The sequence below is a fragment of the Aythya fuligula genome, chromosome 3 (genome assembly GCF_009819795.1).
Source record: "Aythya fuligula isolate bAytFul2 chromosome 3, bAytFul2.pri, whole genome shotgun sequence".
NCBI classification, from domain to species: Eukaryota; Metazoa; Chordata; class Aves; order Anseriformes; family Anatidae; genus Aythya; species Aythya fuligula.
The window spans coordinates 54,946,137-54,968,381 of NC_045561.1; the positions used below are offsets into that span (position 1 = coordinate 54,946,137).

The following is a 22,245-nucleotide window of genomic DNA, read 5'->3' on the forward strand; positions in this document are numbered from 1 at the left end:
CTCTTGGCAGAAAGGAGAAGAGAAGGGGATTTAAAAAAAAAAAAAAAAAAAGCGTAAACCAAATCCACACTCGGTAAGAGGAAGTTGCTAGCTAAAGATAAAGAATGCTATGGTGCAAAGTAAACCTCTAGCAGGGCTGTGTGGCTGCTATTCTAACGTGGTGCAAATCCAGCATGAGAAAAGGGCAACCTGCAAGGGCTGCACTGGTTTCAGAGGGGATCGAGGGTCAAGAACAGTTCCCAGAAGAGTTCAGAAAAGCTGTGCTTGTAGGTGCTGTCTGGCACCCCTCCTCTTTGAATGAGCTACTGCATTCATTTTGTAATTATCTGGTGTTAGTGTCTGTAATATAAGTGATTAGTAATAAACCTTTCTCTGGCATGGGGAAAGCCAAGGCGGACATGTGTCACCTCTGTCTGCTTCCCCTCAGCCCCAGGACGCAGAGGCACCTGAGCTGCCCCATGTGCAGCCAAAGATCCTCCAAAGCCTTTGGGCTGTGCTCTGCGCCCTGCAACAGCGGCTGTGCGAGGTGGCTGCTGGCCAGGTCAGCCTTCTGAGGAGCAGCTGCCAGGACTGAACCAAGCTTTAGTTACCTTCTCATTTAGGAGGCATTTTAGGCTCACAGAGCATCTCTGCTTTTATTCGGGCGCCCTATGAGCTATCTGCCTCAGTCTTTCCATGTGGAAAAGCTCTGCACCAGTCCTGGCCCTTCTGTGTCGTTTGCAGTAAATCTCCAGGCTCAGACGAAGTTTATTTCCAATTTCTGGAAGGAGTAAAGAGAGAATTCAGCTGAACTCCTACCAAAATATGCAGAGAAAGCTACTCTGAAAGAAAAGCACATGAAAGCTGTTGTTCTTTTTAAAAACCACAGGCAGCAATCGCAGGGATGGCCAAGATGCTGCTCTCCCTGTGTCACTAATAACAGAAAGTAAAGACCAGAGGAGCAACTGGACAGAAAGCAGCAGAGCACAAAGCAGGGAGAAGGGAGGACTAGTGACAAAGAGTAAGGGTAATGGCAGTGGAAGGAGTGGGAAGCTTTTCCAGCCACACTCACGAGTCCCCTTTCCACTCCCCCTTGCTCTAATCATGCTGCTGGGATTATTCTGGCCTGCCCAGGTGCTGTGCTCACCCCTTCCCACACAGGGTATTGGGAAGTCCTGAACTTTTTGGCTTTTTGGGACCAAAAGCCAGCAACTAACCTGGGAACAGAGTGCAGATCTCAGGGAACAATGGTTTCTCACCCCCCTTCTGCCCTGCAATTTCTAAGCCCCATTCCCTGGAGTAAAAGCAGGATAACAGCCTTGAAATAAGTTTAGCTGTAATTCCTGCAGCTTTTAATCAGCAGGGTCAGGGAGCTCAAGACTAGCCTACCCACCTATGTGGGGTAAACACTTCTGCCACATGTGCTGTGAGCAGTCCTCACACCAGCAGGGATTGCAGGAGGACTACAGACAGTGCAATCCAGGCCTTGTGCACTCTGGGGTAGGAATGGATCATCTTTAGACAACCTCAAACTCCCCTTACGCTTTGTATGTTAACAGCAGCCATGGCAAGGGTTAAAAGGACAAGCAAATCTTTCTACAAAAGCAATGCAAAATCTTTTTTACTGGAGCAGAACGGGACACCTAAACAAACAGCTCACATTGTCAAAAACAAATACTGACAAGCAAGCCAAATGAAAGCTTCTCTGCTCACTTGTACCACAGTCCATGGATTTAACTGGTGCATTAGGAGTAATACAGAATACCAAAACAGTGGTTCAAATAACTCTAAACCATGGTATTTCCTCAGCACTTCTCTCTTCTGGTCTGTTCCCCTCACTCACACACTCTGTGCTATTTAGCCAGGCCCCCCTTCACAGCAGTGCTGACAGAAGCAGCAGCTCTTCCTGAAAAACTCCTTCCCTTTGAGGAAAAGCAATGCTACTCACTCTGCACTCACCATGTAGATGCAAATAAACTGCAGGGCTGTGAAGTATCTCGGCTCCTTATCCAGATTGCTCCTTCTCCTACACAGCCTAGCACTTCTCCAGTTTACAGCTGGTGTTGTACTGAGGAACCCCATTGAGGTTGCTGGTTTGAGCTGGTTCGCGTTCACTGTCACTTCAGACTCCTCAGTCTAAATCAGTTTGTCATACAGCTGCTGACAAGAAGAGGAACACTTGAGATTTATTGCCCAACGCCATTTTTACAAGCCTTATAGAAATTTACAGAAAATATTTGGGGGAAAAAAAAAAAAAAAAAAAGTAGTCTTTCAGGTAAATGAAAATGTTCTCCTTCCTTCACATTAATGTGTTATTACGCTGCCTCTTGCTCCGCTAACTCTCTGGTCTGAAACTCATCCCAAATCAGAAAATGAATGGGCAGGGCTCTCTAAATCATGAGGCATAAATACCACACAGCATCTGTTTATAGAATGAAATGAGAGGAACAGGCTAAACTTGAACTTAAAAGCACCACGTATGTTGTACTGGAAACAACTAAAATGGAAAAAAAACGTTTACACAATGTGATGATAGGAGAGAGAAGCTGCATGCACAGGACAGTTTGGGTTGTTTTGCGAGGGTGACCGAATACATGGCATTTTTCTGTGTGGCTAATATCTGGTATACAATCAGATCCGGGTCCATTATCAAAGAGACTGTCTAGAAATCCTGTATTATAAGGAATAAGCAGCAAAAAAACTCCTGAACCTTGCACGTAAGGAATGTTTCCCATCAACCTTAGGTATGAGAATTGGGTTTCTGGATTATATGTAAGATTTGGGAAAAATTACCCTAATCACAGAGATAGGAGGCTCCTTTTGTCAGTGGTTGCAGGGTGGTGGTACTGTTGTGTACGGTTGAGTTCTGCCATGCTCCTGGCACAGATCACTGCTGCCACATGCTCTGTTAAAGGAGTTTTAAAGAAAGACCTCGGAGACCTTTCTGAAGAAAAGCACAGAAGAAGTAAAAGTGCTGATAATATATTCATCCACACAAGAGGAAGTATGAGTCAAATGACAGCGGTACACTTTTCTGCCTTGCGTTCTTTGAAGTGGGTTACTAATTCTTTTGGAAAGCAGCGAGCTCCTGCACTCTTGGTACAAATCCATGTCTCACAAGGTAAGTGCTTAGCTTCTAAAAACCTACTGATGTCACGATTTGATCGCATAAAAGCGGTGCTCTCCAAACAGACCATTCTCTTCTCCTCCCTCCCCACCCCTTTTTTTTCCTAAATATTTGAGCAAATCTGAATTTTTTGTCCTATTGGAAAATGCTACAAATGTAACTAGTAAGCAGTGAAAATAAATGCAGTTAAAGTACTCCATTATCTTCACAAGTGTTCAAGCAACTCCCGCTAATGCTTATACATTGAAATTCTTCGAATATGTGCTCCCTCAAATGTCCAATTGCACTGAGGGCAGACTGCAAATAAGCTTTAAATAAATTAACGCTAATTAGAATCACATATTGAGCATGGAAGCTCCGTTGCCCTTGCCCTCTCTTCCCAACCCTTGTTTTTAAGTACCTCATCGGAGGACCCATCTGCTCTTTATACTCCTCTTTTCTGATGTGCAGCCTGTGCATTGCCCGATGGAACAACTCATGGAAGATTCTTGTGTTAACGTTATTCATTTACACATGAATCTCAGTGAAAGAGAGCAGAAGCTAACATTTTCTCAAGAAATCACATGCTGTGCCATGAAAATCATCCCTGCGTATATGAAACCCTGCTGTGACTTGACTGGCTTTATTTTCTCCTCAACTTTTCCAATTTGGTATGACTTGGTTAGTCTAAAAAAAATAATATACAAGCTTGTTTTCTGCTCTTTTTAATTATTTACATGTACATTAATCTTCTGTATCATAGTCAGCTTCTAGTTATATCTGTGCCTTTTCTACCCTTGTATTCACCTGCTTGTCTGGCTAGCTGTAACACCTCAACAGACAGTGAAAATCACGGATTTTAAACCGCCAGGAAATCTCTACTCTTCCTTCTTACAAATATGGAGAATGAATAGAACAGCTCAATTCTTATTTAGGATTGAATTTAGGCATGACTTTGCTGCATTGGGCCAGCCAGCATTTTGTCTCCTCCTGTACTCCGTAACACCAGTATGTGCCGTATACTAGAGAAATGCCACACCAGGCAGTCTGCGATTGCATCTTTCTGAAATTTTCTTCATAGTTGGATGACGGACAAGAGGAGGGCCTCTTATGCCTTATCACAACTATACACCTTGATTTGGGTAATCACAAATCCACTATCGCTGTTCACGTTCAACAGAAGTGTGTACAATTTGTCAGAAGATAAAAGAAGACCTTTTGCTCACCAGAAAAAAGTGCCAAGTTACATGTGACATCTCTGTCCGTGTAGATATTGAGCAGTTCACTTTAAATCCAAACTTTCTCTTTTACCAAGCATCTTGGTTTTCCTATAAGGAGTTCCAGAAGTCTAGGCAAGAAGCTGTGGAAAACTTTGTGGCTTCCTAGTCCTTTGAACATGAGAGAGGAGTACCTACAACTAATCACAAGCATGTCAGTCTGGAAGAAAGAACAACATTTCTATCTGGGTGTCTGGTCACTATTACCGCCTGAAAAATGCCGCCTGCCTAATGCTGCTCATCTGCACATAGTTTTGGGATGAAGAACATTAAGCTTTAAAACAGCTGCTCTTACTGAAAATAGTGCCTTAGGAAAAGGCTGGTCTGTGCGAATGCAGCGCCTGCCGCGCTAGATAGAGCTCTGGCTTAGCGCACACAGTGAAACTGCAAGTGGAAGAGGGGCTGAGAAATTCCTCTGACCTCCCACCAACACTTCACGCACAGCTTTTTCATTAGCAGCCTTTACAAAGGGTCAGCACTCCACCAGAGCATCCCTCGGCCACTGCTGGTACAAGTTTAAAGCCTGAATTCGCAGCCCAGCCTTCTGCCCATCCAGGACAGCCTGCGGCCGGGGAGGCTGAGTCTAAAGCCAGTTGGCTCCCAGTCCACCACCTTCAGCAGCTGAACCCGTGATGTTTGTTCACTTGGCGAGTCTCACCCAAGAAAGGTGCTGTGAGATTTAGCCTACTCACCTAGTTAAAGCTAGGCATATGTTTAAGTGTTCTGCTGAACTGGAAGAGCAGGTCTGCTTTATTAACCCACCCCTCTCCCTTCCAAATAATTGCTTAAAGGGTAACACCGATACAAAAATATTAGTATTAAGTTTCTTTTTCCTGCTGTAAGGATCACAGACTGCAGGGGCGAGGAGTAAGGGATCCTCATTGGGAAAGGCTGTAAACGAGTGGCATGTGGAAAATACTGCTGCTGTCTTAGGTGCAGAAAGTGTCTCTGCATCACTCCTCTTACGCTCCTGGCAAGGTCAAATGTTCCTTGTCAGCTTCTAAACAGACAAATAAAGCATGCTAATTTATCGCGTGTGCTTCCTACACTCCCCAGAGTTATTTTAAAGGAGATGTTGTTGACTTTGCTGAGAAACAGTGACCTAGCTCCAAGCACATCAAACTGTTTCTGTAACAAAGTACCAGCTGTCTTTGCACACAAAGTTCTTTACACAGGCAAGACAAGCGTAACCAACGAGAATAGAAACCTCTTCCCTCAATTTCACTGGGAACGTAAGAGGTGACAAGAAAAACCCACAGCTACATTCAGAGCAACACTGGAGCGCTTCAGCCTCCAAATTCTTATCTGTGGCAAATTCAGCTTCAAATAACTCACTCCAATATCAACCAGAAAATGTGAAAACAATAAAAGGCTTTGCATACTAGCAATGCTAACTTATTGTTTTGAATGTCATGCAGGAAAGGCTAGGCTGAGATATTTCCCCTATTTCTTCTTTGCTCTGTGTAGTCACAAGTTTCTCGGAAAAAGGCAAAACCCAAAATATTTTCCATGACCTTGCAGGCGCACACATTTCCTGAGGAATTTGTGACCACTAAGGCCATTTGTGACCACATGTCAGGTGGCTGTAAATCTCCAGGAAATGCCCTCACAAATAATCTCTGATATTTGGTTTCAGAGCTTTAAAAAGAATTACCATTGCTTCTTTTTCCACACTGATTTTTGTTGGTTTCTACTGTATTTCAGCATTTTTTGCACAAGAGTCCCCCTGTTTGCATAGATCACTCAATAGCTCATAAAGACAAATGGGTTCATGGACATTCATCTGTTCCGTGCCCCAAAGCCTAAAATATGGAGCTCACACGGCTCTTCCAGGCACCCTAGCAGACAGCTGGGCATAACACAGCCAGCTCTCCCTGGTTCTGCCCCACTCTGATTTTTAACACCTCTGCTGTTCCCCTTCTGTGCCCTTCTGACCAACGTACGTGATCCGTGTCTCTGGACCGATGTTCAAAGCCACCAGCTAACCAGCACGCAGCACTCCTTGTCATTAAGGTGGTTATCCAGGCCTCGTAAACATTCATTTCCATAAGGACCTAGGAGTGGAAGTCATTAAATGCATAGCATGTTTCAGAGGTAAACAAGTTGCTGGGGAGGTGAAGGGACTGAAAATAAGAGCGAAATGAGTAATGACTTAGAAGAAAATAGGAGTGTTCAGAAATCACAGCTGTCCATAGCAGCTGGGGTAACATCTGAATTTCTAATTACAGCAAAGAACTGGGCTTAAAAATCTGTATAAATACAGTGAATATATTATATTCAACACACTTTGCCACAGGTGAGTTAACAGGAAGCAAACTTTATCAGCCGAACACTATCCTACCACAGAGGCTAGCCTTCTAACATATCAGTGCTGCAATTTTGTTTGAATTGCCTTTCACATAACTGCGGTCAGCAAACAAGAGATCTTAAAAATTCCTCCCTGCCTGATAGGGAGATAGATAGAAGGATTTCCCTCCCTCTCCTGCATATACAGGACTTGCAAATGGAGTTGGAAGGAAAACAGGAAAGCAAAGGAGTGTTACTGCTGTCAAGAGATAATCCACTCTTCAAACACTCCTGCTTTTCCCTGCATGCAGAACAGCTGAGTTAGCCCACTGACCTGTTCCTTCTGTCAGCTAGAGGCAGCAGAGACATCAGGTAAATACTGAGAGGCAATCATCTATGAGAACATTCAGACAGATAATGATGCAAAATATGTGTGGATGCTCAGAGTTAGAAAAGTGATTAAAAAAAAAAAAAGATGAGAATGTGAAGAGGGTCAAAGAAACTGATGTGATGAAACTATCTGAGCAAATGATTAAAGGAAAGAAAAAGTTCACTAAGAAAGGAAGATGAAATGAAAAAAATGCCAAGGAGTTGATAAAGGTTTATGGCCCATGTGAAAACAGCTGTTCTGGGAAAGAGAATGATTTCACCTGGGGGACTCCTCAGCTCAGGAATTAATCAGTTTCTATGTTAGTCACATACAAAAGCTCCATGGCAAAAGACAGCTCAGCTCCAAACATCAGCTAAATGGTGAGCCATTAATCTCAATATTTTCACATAAATATGGATTTTTGTGTTGAATGACGGTTGGTTTGGTTAGATGAAAAGATTTTGTCTGCCATAAAACACAGCAAAGAAAACCTTTGCATGCCCCCTTTGTATATCAATCAAGCCCCTCATTGTCCTTGGAGGTCTTCAAAAAAAAAAAAGACATGGTTCTAGGCAACCTGCTCTTGGTGACCCTGCTTGAACAGGGGCGTTGGATTAGGTGGCCACCAGAGGTCCCTTCCAGCCTCAGCCATTCTGTGATGTTTCTAAGGCAACTGACCTGTGAGATACCTAATTAACTGACTTACTGCTTTTTCAGTAATTGTGGCATCACTCCTTTAAAAACACATCTTTCTGTACTTTGGATGTTTGTACCCAGAATCCTCCAAAAAGGTCTGATCATAGCAGGTTAAAAAGGATTCTGTTAATGAGCTTTGTCACTCATGCTGCTAAGGGGGTCCATTTTTCCACCTTCATCTGAGTTTTCCTCTCACATCTTCATTTCCTCACATACAATTGAGGTACTGAAAGCAGTATTATCCAAGGTGCACCAGTTCTTTCACTTCCAGTATTTTGTTCAACAACTCTGACAGTATGCTTTTTTATTAATAATCCTTAATTATGTGTTGTTGTGGTTTAACCGCAGCAGGCAGCTAAGCACCACCCAGCTGCTCTCTCACTCTCCCCAGCTGGGATGTGGTCTCCCACCTTTCTCATTCTCTTCAATGAGAAAGGTAAAAAGTGTGAGAACTTGTGGCTTGAGATAAAGACAGTTCACTAGGTAAAGCAAAAGCTGTGGTGTACAAGCAAAGAAAAACAAGGCATTCATTTGCTCCTTTCCATTGACAGGCAGGTGTTCAGTTCTCCAGGAAAGCAGGGCTCATCATGTCCTGGTTTCTTGGGAAGACAAACACCATCACTCTGAATGTTCACCCCCTTCTTTACCCCAGCTTTTATTGTTGAACATGACACCACATGGTGTGGGACATCCCTCTGGTTATTCTGGGTTCCCTGTCCCTCTTGTGTATCCTTCCAGCAAACTCTTTGTGCACTCCCAGCCTCCTCGCTGGCAGGGCAGCATGAGAAGCTGAAAGATCCTTGACTGTGCAATCAGTGCTCTACAACAACCAAAAACATCCGTATGTTTTCATATGTTATCATCACCAACTTCATAAAAAATCCCAAACACAGCATTCTACATGCCTCTGTGAAGAAAATTAACTTAACTAGGAGAATGATATGTTCTTGTGAGTTGCTGCAAAAAGCACTACTAACAAAACTGCAAATGAATTACAAACATGGGCAAGAGAGACACGCCAGTGCCCTCAAAGTGATGGTTTGCTTTCATAATGGAGTTTAGAGGATGATGAAGAATCATTCCTCAAGGGCAAAAGAAACATCAAAAGAGACTTGTTGATGTTTTTAAACACAGAAGTGAATGATCCAGGGCAACTTTTAAAAATCATATGATGCAGCTGTCTTTGGCAGCTCTAGTTATTTGAGCGATTCTTTCAGCATTTCATCAAAAGTAAGCACATTATGAAAAGGGTTCACAAGTAAAGAGATTCCCAGTGTGCTTTTTCCGTAAGTCAGCTGTAAGAAAGCCGTCTCTCTTCTGTTTAAAATTGTGTGTGATTAATTTGCACTCTTACAACCTCAGAGACCCCCAGACTTGGGGCAAGCTGTGTGCTCTCACTCATCACGCTTGTTTCACCCGTGTATAAACAGGATTACTCTTTCTGATGGAAAGCACATCGGATCGCTTCCCATCCGCACGTCCTTGCATGTGTGTGTGCCTAACCTACTCGGTCTGTTCCTCATGGCTGAACTCCGCAAGCCCTGAGCCCTGCAAACTTCATCCTCGGCGGTCTCGGCGTGGATTCGTGACAGGAATCCTGCGAAACTAACGAAAAAAAATTGAGTATTTTTACACGAAGGGGCACTGTTTTTGATGGTTAATCACACCGAAGGGGACAAGGGCGCCTTGCGGCCCCCCGAGCCCTGCTGCCAGGGGGCGTTTCTGAGGCGACGGGCGGGCGGGGAGCGCCTCAGCGCCATGGCGGGGCAGGCCCGGCCGCTCCGCTCCGCCCGGCTCGTCCTCCCCGCCCCGGCGGCTCCTACCTGTCCCCGGGGAGGAGGAGGAGGAGCTGCCGGCAGCCGGAGGGACAAAGTTGACTGTCGAAAGTTTCCGAGGGACCGTGGGTGGGGAGGGGAAGGAAGGGCGATCCCGGGAGCGGCAGCTCTCCGCCGTGTGCCGAGCCCCCATGGCGCTGAGCAAAGGGCTGCGGCTGCTCTGGAAGCAGGAGCCGGGGCCGAGCGCCCTGCTGGAGGCGCGCAGCCGCCGGGACTGCCTGTTGCTGGAGGCCGGCACCGTGGCGGCGCTCAGTAAGTGCGAACAAAACAGAAAAATAAAAATAAAACGAAAAATAAAGGGGAAGGTGTCGCGGTTGCGCCTGGTTTGGCACGCAGCGCTTACCTGCGCCTGCCGTCGTGGTGCGGAGGGGGGCTGTGGGGCTGTGGGCAGGCGCCCCCAAGGAAAGGGGTGAGGCTCAAACGCTGTTTTTTTTTTTTTTTTTTTTTTTTGTAAAAAAGCTGTCCGTACGTTGTGCTTGGTGCAGGAGAGCTACGGGGCATGAGGAAGGTGAATCAGATCGTCCACGGCAGGCTGTGTGTGGCAGGACACCCAGGCCAAAATGCCCCATTTCCAGCTGTTAGGGGTTATATCAGTGGGGAGAGCCAACAGGGTCTGTGGGAAGCCAAATATTTGCATCAGAACAAGCTCCAGGAGTGCCAATCTTCTGACCTGTCCTGATAAAGATGTTGTTATTGTCACAACCTGCATGTTTTTAATTGCTATGGGAATGCTATGCTGTGTGATACGTTGGGGGTTCAGTTTCTTGTTAGATTCATTGGTAGCGGTGGACATTAATGTGCAGAAAAATGTTACATTTTTCTATATGTTTTGCTGTCCAAGTTTTAAATGAACTGTCAAAGTTACAGTTCTGGTAGTACTGACCAGCATTTTACCCACTTTCCCTGGTCCAAAAACGTGTGGACATTAAAACTCTCCATTGACAGCAATGAATTTTGATCTTTTGTTATTCTGATATAAATCCCAAGCAATTCCACCGTCTAAAGCCAATGTGCATGACTAATGCTGACAGACCAGCCTTCATCTAGCAACCACCAAGCCATTTGAATGACCAGTAGTTGGGAAGATTATTTGTAACCTTACTAATATAAGGAATCACCAACATGAAATAGATGTTTCTTTCACGCTGTTGCTATCCTCCATCTAAATAGCCGTAGCTAGAAGTGATTGGAGAATTGATACAGTCTTTTTAAAAATACACGTTAATTTGGTACCTGAATTTTGAAGTAATGGTCTGTGTGGTGGCTAGTGTAAAAGCTTGTTTCTCCTGCCTTTTGAAAGTCCAATGTCACCTCTTGAGATAACTGTAATCACTTATGCCTTGACATCCAGCCTACTCCATGTTAATAGCTTTGTTATTTTAATTCATCTGGTTTCTCTTCCTGCCTTGTTTTGTTCCTGTACTGTAGGAAGAGCTAGTTTGTCCAGTTGAGCCTGCTTAATTCATTTCTTCTCTTTATGAAGCAAAGGACCAGAAAAGGAGGGAAAACTGGCAGTAGGTATTGTGATGGTAAATTTACAAGAACTGCAAAGAGGAAACTCCACAGTCAGGGTGACAACAGAAACAACACAAATTCTGTTTTGACTGGCTTTGGGTTGTTACTGGCCGTAAAACACCTCAGCAGAAGATTAACATTTCTGAATAGTGATGCAATATGATGGCCACGCAATTTTCAGTGAAACAGTATTTTTAAGGACAGTAGGTATTTTTCCCTTCCTCTTCTCATGATGACACTGTAGGGTAAAACTTGCTGTTTTGAATTTAAAAGTAGATTTTGAAAGAGGCTTTATTTTGAAACCCTAAGGCTTCAGTCCTGTCCAGAAGGATGGGTGACAGCGTAAACAAATCTTCCAGGAATTCGCTGAAGTAGAACATCAGTGAGTAGCTCCTGTTACAGAAGAAATTTACAGTTGTGAAGATTGAGGAAAAATTGCCGTTGATTTAGAAGCTTTTGCTTACACAAGGGGGAATACAGGTACAAAATGCTGTGCTACTTTCAACACATTAGTTTTAACACTTCATAGATGAACTGAACTCTATACTAAAGCCATAGTGCTGAAAATATAGTTATTTAACTTTATCATAGCAGGTGAAATGAAATCAACAGCCCCGTGCCTCTCCCGCGGCCTCAGTTGCAGGTAGAGCTGTGTGGTTCCCTGCTAGTGCGGGGGGAAATCAGGGCATGGCCTTGCGGGGCAGGGACGCAAAACCAGGAAGTGGCAGGTATTTACCTACGGACCATTATTGCACAGAAAGCCGTTTCTGTGCTGTGTGTACGGTCAGTGTTTACAGTTAGTTTTAGCTTTGTTATGATATGTACAAATATGTCACTGAGCGGGGTTTTTGAAATCAAACGTTAATACTTGTGTAAACATATTGTGAATATATTTCTGTGTGCTATCAAAAACAGCGAGCCCTACAGCGTGACTCATTTTACTCTTATGCCAGGATATTTATGCAACTAGTCTCCTTATTATGTTTGTATTTCTAAAACTTACTACAATTTTTAAAAAGAAAAAAATATATGATTTTTTTTAAAGAAAAAAAATCATATATTTTTTTCTGTGGTTTAGTGATGTTCAAAACTTTTCCTGTTTGTGGATTCCTACAAATCTTGTAGTAGAAATAACCTACTTGACAGAAGCCTTGCCTTTCTTTATTACACTGTCAATGTTTCTGTGTTGATATATGTGATGTACAACAGGAACCACGTGGTCAGGTTCTAGGGACATGATTTAGGGGCTTATCTCTATGTTCCTGACTGCCTGCAGACCCCAGGAGTGGCCAGTACAAACCTGGTATTTTTATTTTTATTTTTATTTTTATTTTTATTTTTATTTTTATTTTTATTTTATTTTTCTAAGTCCTTTCTTCTTTGGCTGTGAATAAATATACTCACATACAGGTATGAAAACATAATCCCTTACTAGAAACAGTATTTTCAATCTAATATAGAAAGCTGGTGAGCTGAGCTTTCCAAAATGCCACTTTTTTGATTTCTTTGCAATGTTTTCAAGCAGACAAAAAATACACTTTCTAGGAAATATATATGGTAAATATATTGCTTAACATTTTGAATATCCAGATTCTCTGAACTGTAACTCTGCCCACAGACTTCTTCCCAACCCTGTATTGCTTGATGTGTATGCTATTACATAATCCAGCCTGACTTGCACAATGCCTACCTAGCTTGGACTGGATGTGGATGGGAAGGCTTTAGCAGTGAAAGATTATGAACGTAAATGAAAATACAACAAAGTGCTTTGGGTTTGTTTGAGGATGACAGAAAACAGGAGCTGGAAGCAAGTTAATGATATGAACTCATGTAACACCAGACGTGGGATGTATTTCTACGTTATGGTACTGGACATAGTAACAATTTTTACTTAAGCGTTTTTGTGTACAAAATTTGTTTGATTATGTATTTATTCCTTCTCATAAAAAATCACACCACTGTCACCAAAATGCTGAAAGAAGCACAAATAAAGGAAACAAGCTCCTTGATAACCTTGTCACGTCAATCCAATTGGACTCTACAAATACTTAGAAACACTTCAGAGCATGTATGCATGGCTGTACCTGCGGCTAAGCAGGTGTCTAAATATTCCCAGAGTCAAGCTAAAGAAAAAAGGGAGAGACGGCATCTGTAAACCAGTCCCAGGCTTTTCTTTATTAAAGAGCTCTTTCTGTGGTTTTACCTGGAAGTTGTAGGTGTTCCTGTGTCTGTCCTTAATGTTAGGCTTGGACTGGTGGTACCTCTCTGCCCCCTTCCTGCAGTCGTGGAGCTTCCTGGGCACCACGTCTGGTGGCACCTGCTGAAGCCTGGGGGATCAGCCCTAAGGAAGGGTTGGATAAAGGAAACTGCATATGCCCAGCCAGTTCCTGCTAGCCATTAAATCAAATTTGCAGCCCGTCTGAGCAGGAAGTCACACTTGGATAGCAGGTATCTGTCTTCTCGTGGTGTTTTCCTTTGGCTCTGAAATATTTTACGCTTGGAAAAAGGTCACTTTCAGCTGAGATTATTATAACTTGTTTTTATTGAATTATTGTTCACCTTTTGTTTTGCAAGTTAGTAATTTCGCCTAAGATGCTAACCTTATATATAATTTACATCAGGAGATTTTAAATAATTAACATTAAAAAAGCGCTTGAGGAATGCACGCAGCATGCATTTCTCTAACACTGTTATGAACACACAACACGGTTGTAATTAGTGCAGAAGGGTGGATTCTCAATTATATGTTTAGTGGAAGGAAAGATTGCTAAAAAGTGTTAGTGGGAAGCTTTTAGCAAAGTTTGGTAATTACCAGGTGTACTCTGTAGTACCTGAAGCCATTATTAAGCAATAAACAAATGCACCGTGTATTTGGAAAACTCAGCTTGAAATTCACCATGAAGATGTCTACTTACAATAACTTCTGTAGCACCCAATTCCATTAACAATATATACATATATATATATATATATATATATATATATATTTCCGTCTTTTTTTGTTTGAAAAAGGAAGGATTTTACCTGTGAGTAGAACGTAGTTAGACCTCCGTTACTCATCCCAGGTTTTTAAGCAGACGGCACTCGTTGTCTCTGCATTTCAGGGCTTTTATGAAAGCTGTTACAGAATGAAAACTCTGACAATGGAAACTTCAACAGAAGAACACATAAATATTTTTTTTGTTACTGATTAGAAAAGAGCTTTGTCTTGGGACATACCCAGCTGTCAAATGTTGTCACTAAGGCTGTATTTACAATATTGTTCAGCCTTGTCCAATATGTTTTATATTGTCCCTGTGTGTCAACAATCCTGTAGTATTTTTTCCCCTGAACTCTGCTCTTTGTTCAGCGAAGGCAATAGCACATAGGCTAGCGTTGTTCTGTTTCTAGTCACTCACTTTCTGTTGCTGTCTCTATTGTCGTAGCATTGCTTGCAAATGGTCTAGGAGATGTGTACGGCTAGGTTTTGGTGAAACTTGAGATTTCTTTTAGAAATTTTAAAGATTTTAAAATAGTTCTTCTTAGTAATAAACTATGAAATTGGCTCAAGCCACGTGTAATGTCCTTTAAAGTCAGGCTTTGGTCATCCTGTCAGTGTATCACTTTTTATACTGGTTGTTGGGGATTCTCCCTCCTCCTCCCTCCAAAAAGACGAAGATGGGCTGGGATACATGTGGATCCACCTAGGGCTCCCCAGCACTTGGAGGGAAGGCACTGTGCTCTGACCTGCCCACCATGAGGACATGCAGTGAGATGGGGCTGAGTTGGGGGGCACGAGGGAGGAACGAGCCCCCCAGGCCTCGAGGGGCCATTTTGGAGGTCGTGCCAGGGGGCACCGTGCCTGACCCCTGCTGCACGAGGCCTGGGCCCTGGCCCAAGCAGAAGGGCAGTGATCAAAGTGATCTCAGGAGTTTGTGAAGCACCTGGGTGTATAATGGGACTGGAGTCTTCAGTTTCTGTAACAGATTGTATTTTTTTTTCCACACAAAATTTGGTCACTGCACAGTAACATACTGTGGGCTGTCTGCTTGCTGGGTGAGGCCTGAGGAGCGCGCTGCTCCCCAGGGGACACATGGAGGTGGTTGGGGGAAGATCTCTTTGTCTCTTTTTTGGTTTCTGAATCCAAATTGTTTCAGGGAGCAAAATGAACCCCAGAATAAACAACAGGATCTGCTATATGGTAGAAATTGTGGCCAGAAAGAGAGCCCAGCAGAGCCCAGAGCTTTGCATTGGGAGCCAGCTCCTCTCTTTCAGGCAGCTTCTCTGGTACTGATGCTCTGACCGATGCTGCTGGGCTGGTAAATCCTCCTTTAACTGGTCTGTCCAGGACACAGCCTGTTTCTGTACCGCTGTCAGCAAAACCCAGCTGTTTGTTTGTCTGTGCAGTTGGAGAAGTGCCGTGCCAAGAGCTGATGTGCGTATGATGCTGCTGCCTTGACCAAGGAAACTTCGGTGGCTTCTGTACGTGCCAGTGTCAGGTGCTTCTTGCCATTAGCTGCATGACTTCTGTGTTGCTTATTTCCACAAATTCTGTTCTTTTGGATCCTGTGGTTACCAGGCATGTTAATGGCCAGCTTTCCAACTCGTAATTTTATTTTGAAGAGTATCATTGTGCTTTCAAGATGTCTCTTAAATGCTTTCAGGTTGTGCAGAGCCTGCAAGTTTGCAAGGTCCTGCATTAGTCTGAGATCTAAATCTCTCACTATTTCTGTCATTCTCTATTTCTTCCTAAAAGTGGAATGTTTGGAGCAAGAATTTAGTGTATGTTTTTTCTTTTTTCTTTCAAACTATAGAGTTTGAAAGAGGGGAACAAATTTAAGAAAAATATCAGTATCTTTTTGTTGCTTTTTTTCTAGTTACTGAATATGACAGAGAGAGAGAGAGAGGGACATTACTTTTTTAACCTCTTTTTGCCTTTTTTTTAATACATAAGGAAGGCCTGACAATCTTTTTTATTTCTTGGTGAGACGCTCTATCTCAACTGCCCTTGCAGAAGTTTTGTCTGAAGTGAGCTTTCAGAGTCTCAGCTCTTAAGAGATGCTCTTACTGAATATTTGAACTGTTGCTGTCCAGAGGTTTACATTAAACAATAAAAATCCCTTTATTTGCTTCCTGTTGCTTATGTTTTACTTCACTGGCGTGTGTGGTATCAACATTTTGCTGGGTTTGTGTGATTCACTCAGTGTTTGTAAGGAAGCAAAACAGATTGTGAAAGTCTGGTGGCAAAAATAAAATTGAGAAAAGAATTAACAACTCTTCCTTATTCAACACAGATGCAAAACCAGAGACAAATGCGTTTTCATTTCCTTTGGGGGTTGCCTCTACTAAGGACTCCACAGGAATTGTGCAAGTAGAAGTGTGCTTGCCTTCACTTCAAAATGTCAGAGAGAGATGAGATACTTATTTCTTTTCCATGCTTCTCACTGAGCTACTTGTCTCTTGATATTTGTAAATAAAAGTCTGCTTCTTTGTTTACTGTCATCCATTGCGAGCAGTTCAGCTTGTCATTTATCGTCCAGGGGGTTTTAAATTTTTTTAACTGCTGAAGTTTGCAAGGAGCACAAGATTTTAAAGTGTTAGCTAACCTCCGAAAGAACCATGTTTCTGTTTATTTGCAGTCAAGAAGTAAACGGATGTTTGAGGGTCACAGTCTTGTTTCACCCATTCATGAGGCTAAATTTGCTCCTCATTAGGAAATATATACAAAATGCAGGCTTACTGGTTCAGGAAGCACTTTATTTTTGCCTTAAGTAGCAGTGTACAAGCTTGGGCCATGTTCTGGCTTAATACTCAGTCAATCTAAGTGTTCAGTTCATGCCCATTGAAGTCAGTTATTGCAGAAATACACAAATCTTACAACGGCATTTGATCCTCTGATTTTATTTATTTATTTTTAAACAGTTAGTTCTTACTTGATTGAGATATAAGTTTAGTTCCTCTTAAAATCAACATCCAATTTGCCTATATCAAATTATATTATCTTGCATAAAAAAATCTGATTCTGTTTGAAATTAGGCTTGGAGAATCTGGAAACAGAAACCATCTCGTACATCAGGAAAAGATGTATTATATTTTAGCTTATGGCCAGACTTTTTTGTTGTTGTTGTTGTTGCTCTTGTTTTTGAACAGTGTGAAGTTTAAATGTGTTTATACATTTCTTTATACATTCTGAAACTGGTGTGGCATCTGCTAACATCTCCACTGTAGAATTAGGGCATTACTAATAATTATGTGTCCTGGAAAGGTAGTGCGTGCCCTTCTTTTTTCTAGGCTGGTGGGAGGAGAGGCTATACGTTTCTGTCCCATTGCTTTTTAATGTTCTTAAACATTGAAACAACACATGCCGTGTTCTCACAGCATTTTAACCCTACCTAAGTAATTTTGTTTTCTGACTGAGATCAGCTGGGATGGACTGATGTAGACTATAGCAATCTTAAGATTTGATAAGGACCAGAACACTAAGCTTTGCTGTCTTTTGTTTTGTATTGCAGCTCCAGAAGAAAAGGATGCAATTAAAGGACAATATGAAAAACTCATGGATGCTTATGGCTGTTTAGGAGAGCTTCAGCTTAAATGTGGTAAGTGACCATCTGTATGACTAAGATTATTTCACAGAATCAGAGATAAATCATTATAAAAATGTCCAGACAATGCTGGCATGCTGTAGCACCAAATGGCTAAAGATGTCCAGTTCCTTAACATTTCAAAGCTAATTGCAGCTTGTTATGTGTAGTCTGGAAGAGATCTACTTCTTTTTCTATGCCGTGCCAAAAGCATACTGCCAAGTGATAGTCTAAGCGTTTTTGGATTATTTTTTTTTTGCTTTTGTTTTGTCTGACGTTCTTAACTGCCTGAAGATAATTGTCTTTTTCTCTTTTTTTTTTTTTTTTTTTTTTTTTAACTGCAATCGTCCAAGGCAAACCATGGTTTCTCACTTTTTTTTTGAAGGATCATATTTAAACAGTGATTAATCATTGCCATCTGAAACTGCAGATTCTTAGTCTTTGCTATAATGCCCAATTGCCTTTAATTGTGTAATTCACATGGAAAAGGGCTTGCAGAAGCAGTCCTTGAACTTCAACTAATAAGCAATATTTATTGTCATTACTTCAGTTTTCTGTACAATTTGGGAGTCTTGATTTAGCAAAGGATTTGCTATTACACAGCCTACAGGAATTTTAATGGAAATAGCATGCTTTAGGCACAGGACTGCAGTCACTGATTCAAAGGTAATAGTACCTTGCACAGCAGACATCAAATCCAGTGATGAAAAGGATGCATTAAAATAAAAGGTTAGTGGTATTAAAACACGGTATAGTTCAGACTTTTTCTGCGTTCATTAAGGAAAGCTGTATAAGACTTGATCTCATGGTCTTAGAGTAAACCTTAATTTTGACTTGGAGGAATGACAAGATTGATTTTCATATAACTTAGTACTTAATCAAGGAATCTGCCGAAGGCAACGGTGCTGTAAGCACTGGCTTATTTAGACCAGTACATGTAAATGTATCTTTTTATAGCTCACCTACCATTTTATGGCTCAAGGAATATGATGCAAGATTGATCTGAAGAGGTGGCTGCAGTCTGAAAGACTTCTGTGTCATAACTCTAGGCCTGTCTAGTCTTTTAAATGAGTGTGGGCTTTTTGTTTGTTTTGTTTCTTGTGGAATTAATTAGGCATTTCTATGGAGATGTATATCAATTTGTTAATGCAATTAAAAATGGAGGATTTGTGCTTGTTTTTTCTTGGCACTTGGACCTGTTTTTCCTCATAGGAGTCTAATTAATCCTGTTGTAATAGCAAAGGAATGCAGCTATTGAAGTCAAGCTCTTCAAGCTACAAATGAGAGTAGTTTCTTGTACGTGATGGGAACTAAGTATCTCTGGTTTTAGTCTTCATATTAGAATGAATTATTTCAGTTGGGGTATGGAATATACTCAGCCTTATCTTTTCTTCTTTTCTCCTTCTATTTCTGTGTTGCCATGTCCTTGCTTCTTTTTGAACAACGCCTGCTTAACTTCAGCGCCTGTGAAGCGTGAATTTTTTCTTCTCTGAGCTCTGTCACTGTACCTTTGTCTTGTCCTACTGTTAAATTACAAGTCCTGGTACAGGACTTCTTTTGGAAAGGATTTTTTAAAATTGTATTGGTAATTGGTTAAAAAAAAGTTTACTGCTGGAGGTCAGCTCCTAATTTTGACTGAGCGAAAAGTCAGGAGGGTCATGCTGTAATGGTAAGCAAAGGTAAGCAAACATTTTCTGCTGCTGAACATGTTTAAAAAAGCACAGATGATTGCCTGCCTGCTATTTGACCAGTAAAGAAGTAGCCCAATTTTTTCACAGTCTCAGTTAGTTTTTCCATCTTGCTCGTAAGTATATGCCATCCCTTTAGCTGTTGCTTACAGAAAAGATTAACGCTACCAAATATATATTTGTAATATAACTTTTTGCTTTCTTAGGTAATGTATTCTATGCAAACGAGGGCATAATTGGCCAGCTCTTCACTGACCATCAGTTAGCAGATACACTTTGGCCAGAAGTATCACTAGTCTTCTTTTTACAGCTGGAAACCTGCAGATCATAAGTACTAAATTAAGTGAAAATATTTGTATAAGTACATTCCACAGGGATATTAAAAGAGCATATTTGTAGAGCAGAAGGGGAGACGTTTTCAAGACATGAAAGATGTCCCTGAGCACTTCAATTAATCTGTAAATATCGCTACTTAGGAATCCAAATAAATCACATTGTATGCTTGCCAGAATAGATCATACTTTTCACAAGAAAGTAGATGAAATATGTGAAGCTGACTCACAAAGTTAATGTTTCCCAGCAGTGATAACATTCACTTCTATGTACTTCTGTCTGTTAACATGACTCACTAAGTTCTTCTGCTTTCTTTTGTGAGATGGATGGCAGCAGAATGAATTGTACAGTGTTTCGGAGCTGTATCTCAGCCAAGGTTTTGCTGCCAAAGAAGATCTTGCAGTGGCAAATACGTTTTAAGCAAGAGCTGACTTTGCAGCATTTGGTTTAAACACTGTGAAGTCAGGAAGGGGTTCATATATAAAGCAGTATTTTGACAACATCACCGCGTAGGTTGCGTTATTTAATACAGTTGCTGTGTTTGGGGAGGTGCTCTGTATTAACTTGTCTGTATATACTCTTGCTTTTGTGTATACAATGTGTTTGATGGTCTAAGGGAAGAATTCTCAAAGGCGAAAAGGACAACTAAATACCTGTTTTCTATTCCTCTTGATCATTTCCTAAAATATAATTTTAGTTAGGAGAGGTAGAAAGAGCATTTTTGAGGCTAAAACTGTAGTTTGGAAAATCTTGGTTCTTTTTATGATTCTGCTATAGATTTCCTCAGAGATTTTCAGCCTGTTGCTTAGAATCAGATCCTCTGCATCACTCTGTGGCTAATTTTGAAGGGAGCTGAGAGGTGTAAATACTTTTGAAAACTGTTTTTCAGTGGACTATAAAGTGAAGTGGAGATATGTGGGGAGTGACGATGAAATGCAGTGGAAACGGAACATGCTGAGGGAACATAAGAAAATGGCATGGCTGTTGGAAGGGAGAAGGAATAAAAATTGGAGTGGATTCATTTATAAAAGGAAAAGGCTGTGGAGTGAAACATTCACAGTTAAAAAGGACAAAATAAGAATTGGATATTGCCTTTTCACTGTAGCTCATAACGGGCAGCTCTGAAGTCATCCCATCAACTGCAGGGGAAACAATTGGCTGGAGTCATGTAGACAGGTTAAATACAGAAGCTGCAGCTTATTAGTGTAGGTGTGGCGTACCAGAACCACGTTTCCTGTGGCAGGCTTGCTGAACTTCCATGAAGGCAGTTGGCTTCACAAGAGCTTTTAGAAAAGAAGAAAGGATACAAGTTATTTTCGTCTTGTTTCTCTGCCAAATATTCTCCCTTTTCTGCCTCCCTTGTGTAACCCAATGAAAGGGCATTCAGTGCGTATTGCTGTGAACAATACATTTCTAACATTTCTTTGAAAGGGTTCTTTACAGATGGTAGTGGTGATTTGTAGCTGTAGCAGGGCAAAGTAATGAGCTTGGTCACAATACATGAACATTTATATCCATATATCTGAGATCAAAATTTGATCCATAAATAAATTTTAAACGTTTTTTTTTCTTCAGCACTTTCAGTGGCTCTTGCTTTTTCATAGGTGTATTGCTATGGAAAGAACGGACAGTAAGGAGCACTTCACTTCTTGCTCTGATATTTTTCAGAGATTTCTTTAAAACATTCAAGATAGTATCCCAAGGAAATGAGAGACATTTCTGCAGTTATGATCTTCTGTTGCAATTCTTATGTTCCTAAATATCACTTTCATCTATGTGAAAGTTTAGGAAAGCTAATAAAAAGTGGGACTGTACATTAAATTGTAAAAGGTGGTGTTTTGTTTTGATTTTTTAAAGAAAAGATATTTGATTTTTAAGGTGAGGACACAGTAAAGAGTCCACAGCTGATATGGTTGTTGGTACAAAGTCAAGGGTAGGAGCCACACCTGGAGCCTCGAGCACTTCACAGGAAAAAGGTGTTCTGGGATGCTTTTCATTGACCTTAGTGCTGGTCCCACTTATTGTGCACTTTGCAGCTGTCAGCTGAATGCAGCATGCTTTCTGCTACTGTATGGCACGTTGACATCAAGGAAAAATTACCATAAATTTCCTCCCAGTATCCTTAGTTACTTATTTTGTGATAACAGTTGTGGGTTTCTGTTTTAAGAAATAAGACTGGAGTTTCGTCTGTCTCCTGGTCCAGATATGCAGGGAGCTCCTGAGAGTAGGAAGCTTTGGTTTCCCTCCCCCTTTTTTTAAAAATCCATTCAGCTATTGATGTTTTGGACAGAACAAACATAAATACCCTGCATGCTATTTAACTCCTTGCAAAGGTTGTAGCCCCATATGTGCTTCATAATGCTGCTGCCGGGTGGATCTGACTGGACTGTAGGAAGTATTTTTGTAGTGACTGGTGTTAGTATGGGACTTCAAGTGCTACTTGCATAAGAACAGCTTCACTGGAAACTTCAGTAATATTCTTAATGCAATGGTAATGAGCTGCAGTTTTGAAGAAGTTAAGGCTGCAGGAATTAATGGAACAGTCTTGGCTGTTTTAAGGGGAAATACCTTCTAGCTTTAAGGAATGTCTGGGTATT

At 41.6% G+C, this 22,245-nt stretch overlaps 1 protein-coding gene across 2 annotated transcripts in view; it reads left to right on the forward strand.

Annotated features, from left to right (window-relative positions):
* Positions 1 to 9,528: 9,528 nt before the first annotated feature.
* SYNJ2 (synaptojanin 2) overlaps positions 9,529 to 22,245 on the forward strand; it is a 62,640-nt gene continuing 49,923 nt past the window's right edge. The window contains exons 1-2 of one of the 2 annotated variants that reach the window (XM_032183936.1): positions 9,529 to 9,801; positions 17,556 to 17,642. In XM_032183936.1, coding sequence (XP_032039827.1) covers positions 9,681 to 9,801; positions 17,556 to 17,642 — 208 coding nt within the window. In that variant the 5' untranslated portion in view covers positions 9,529 to 9,680. Of the gene's footprint in view, positions 9,802 to 17,555; positions 17,643 to 22,245 lie in introns of those variants that run through there. The other variant, XM_032183937.1, reaches the window with a different exon arrangement.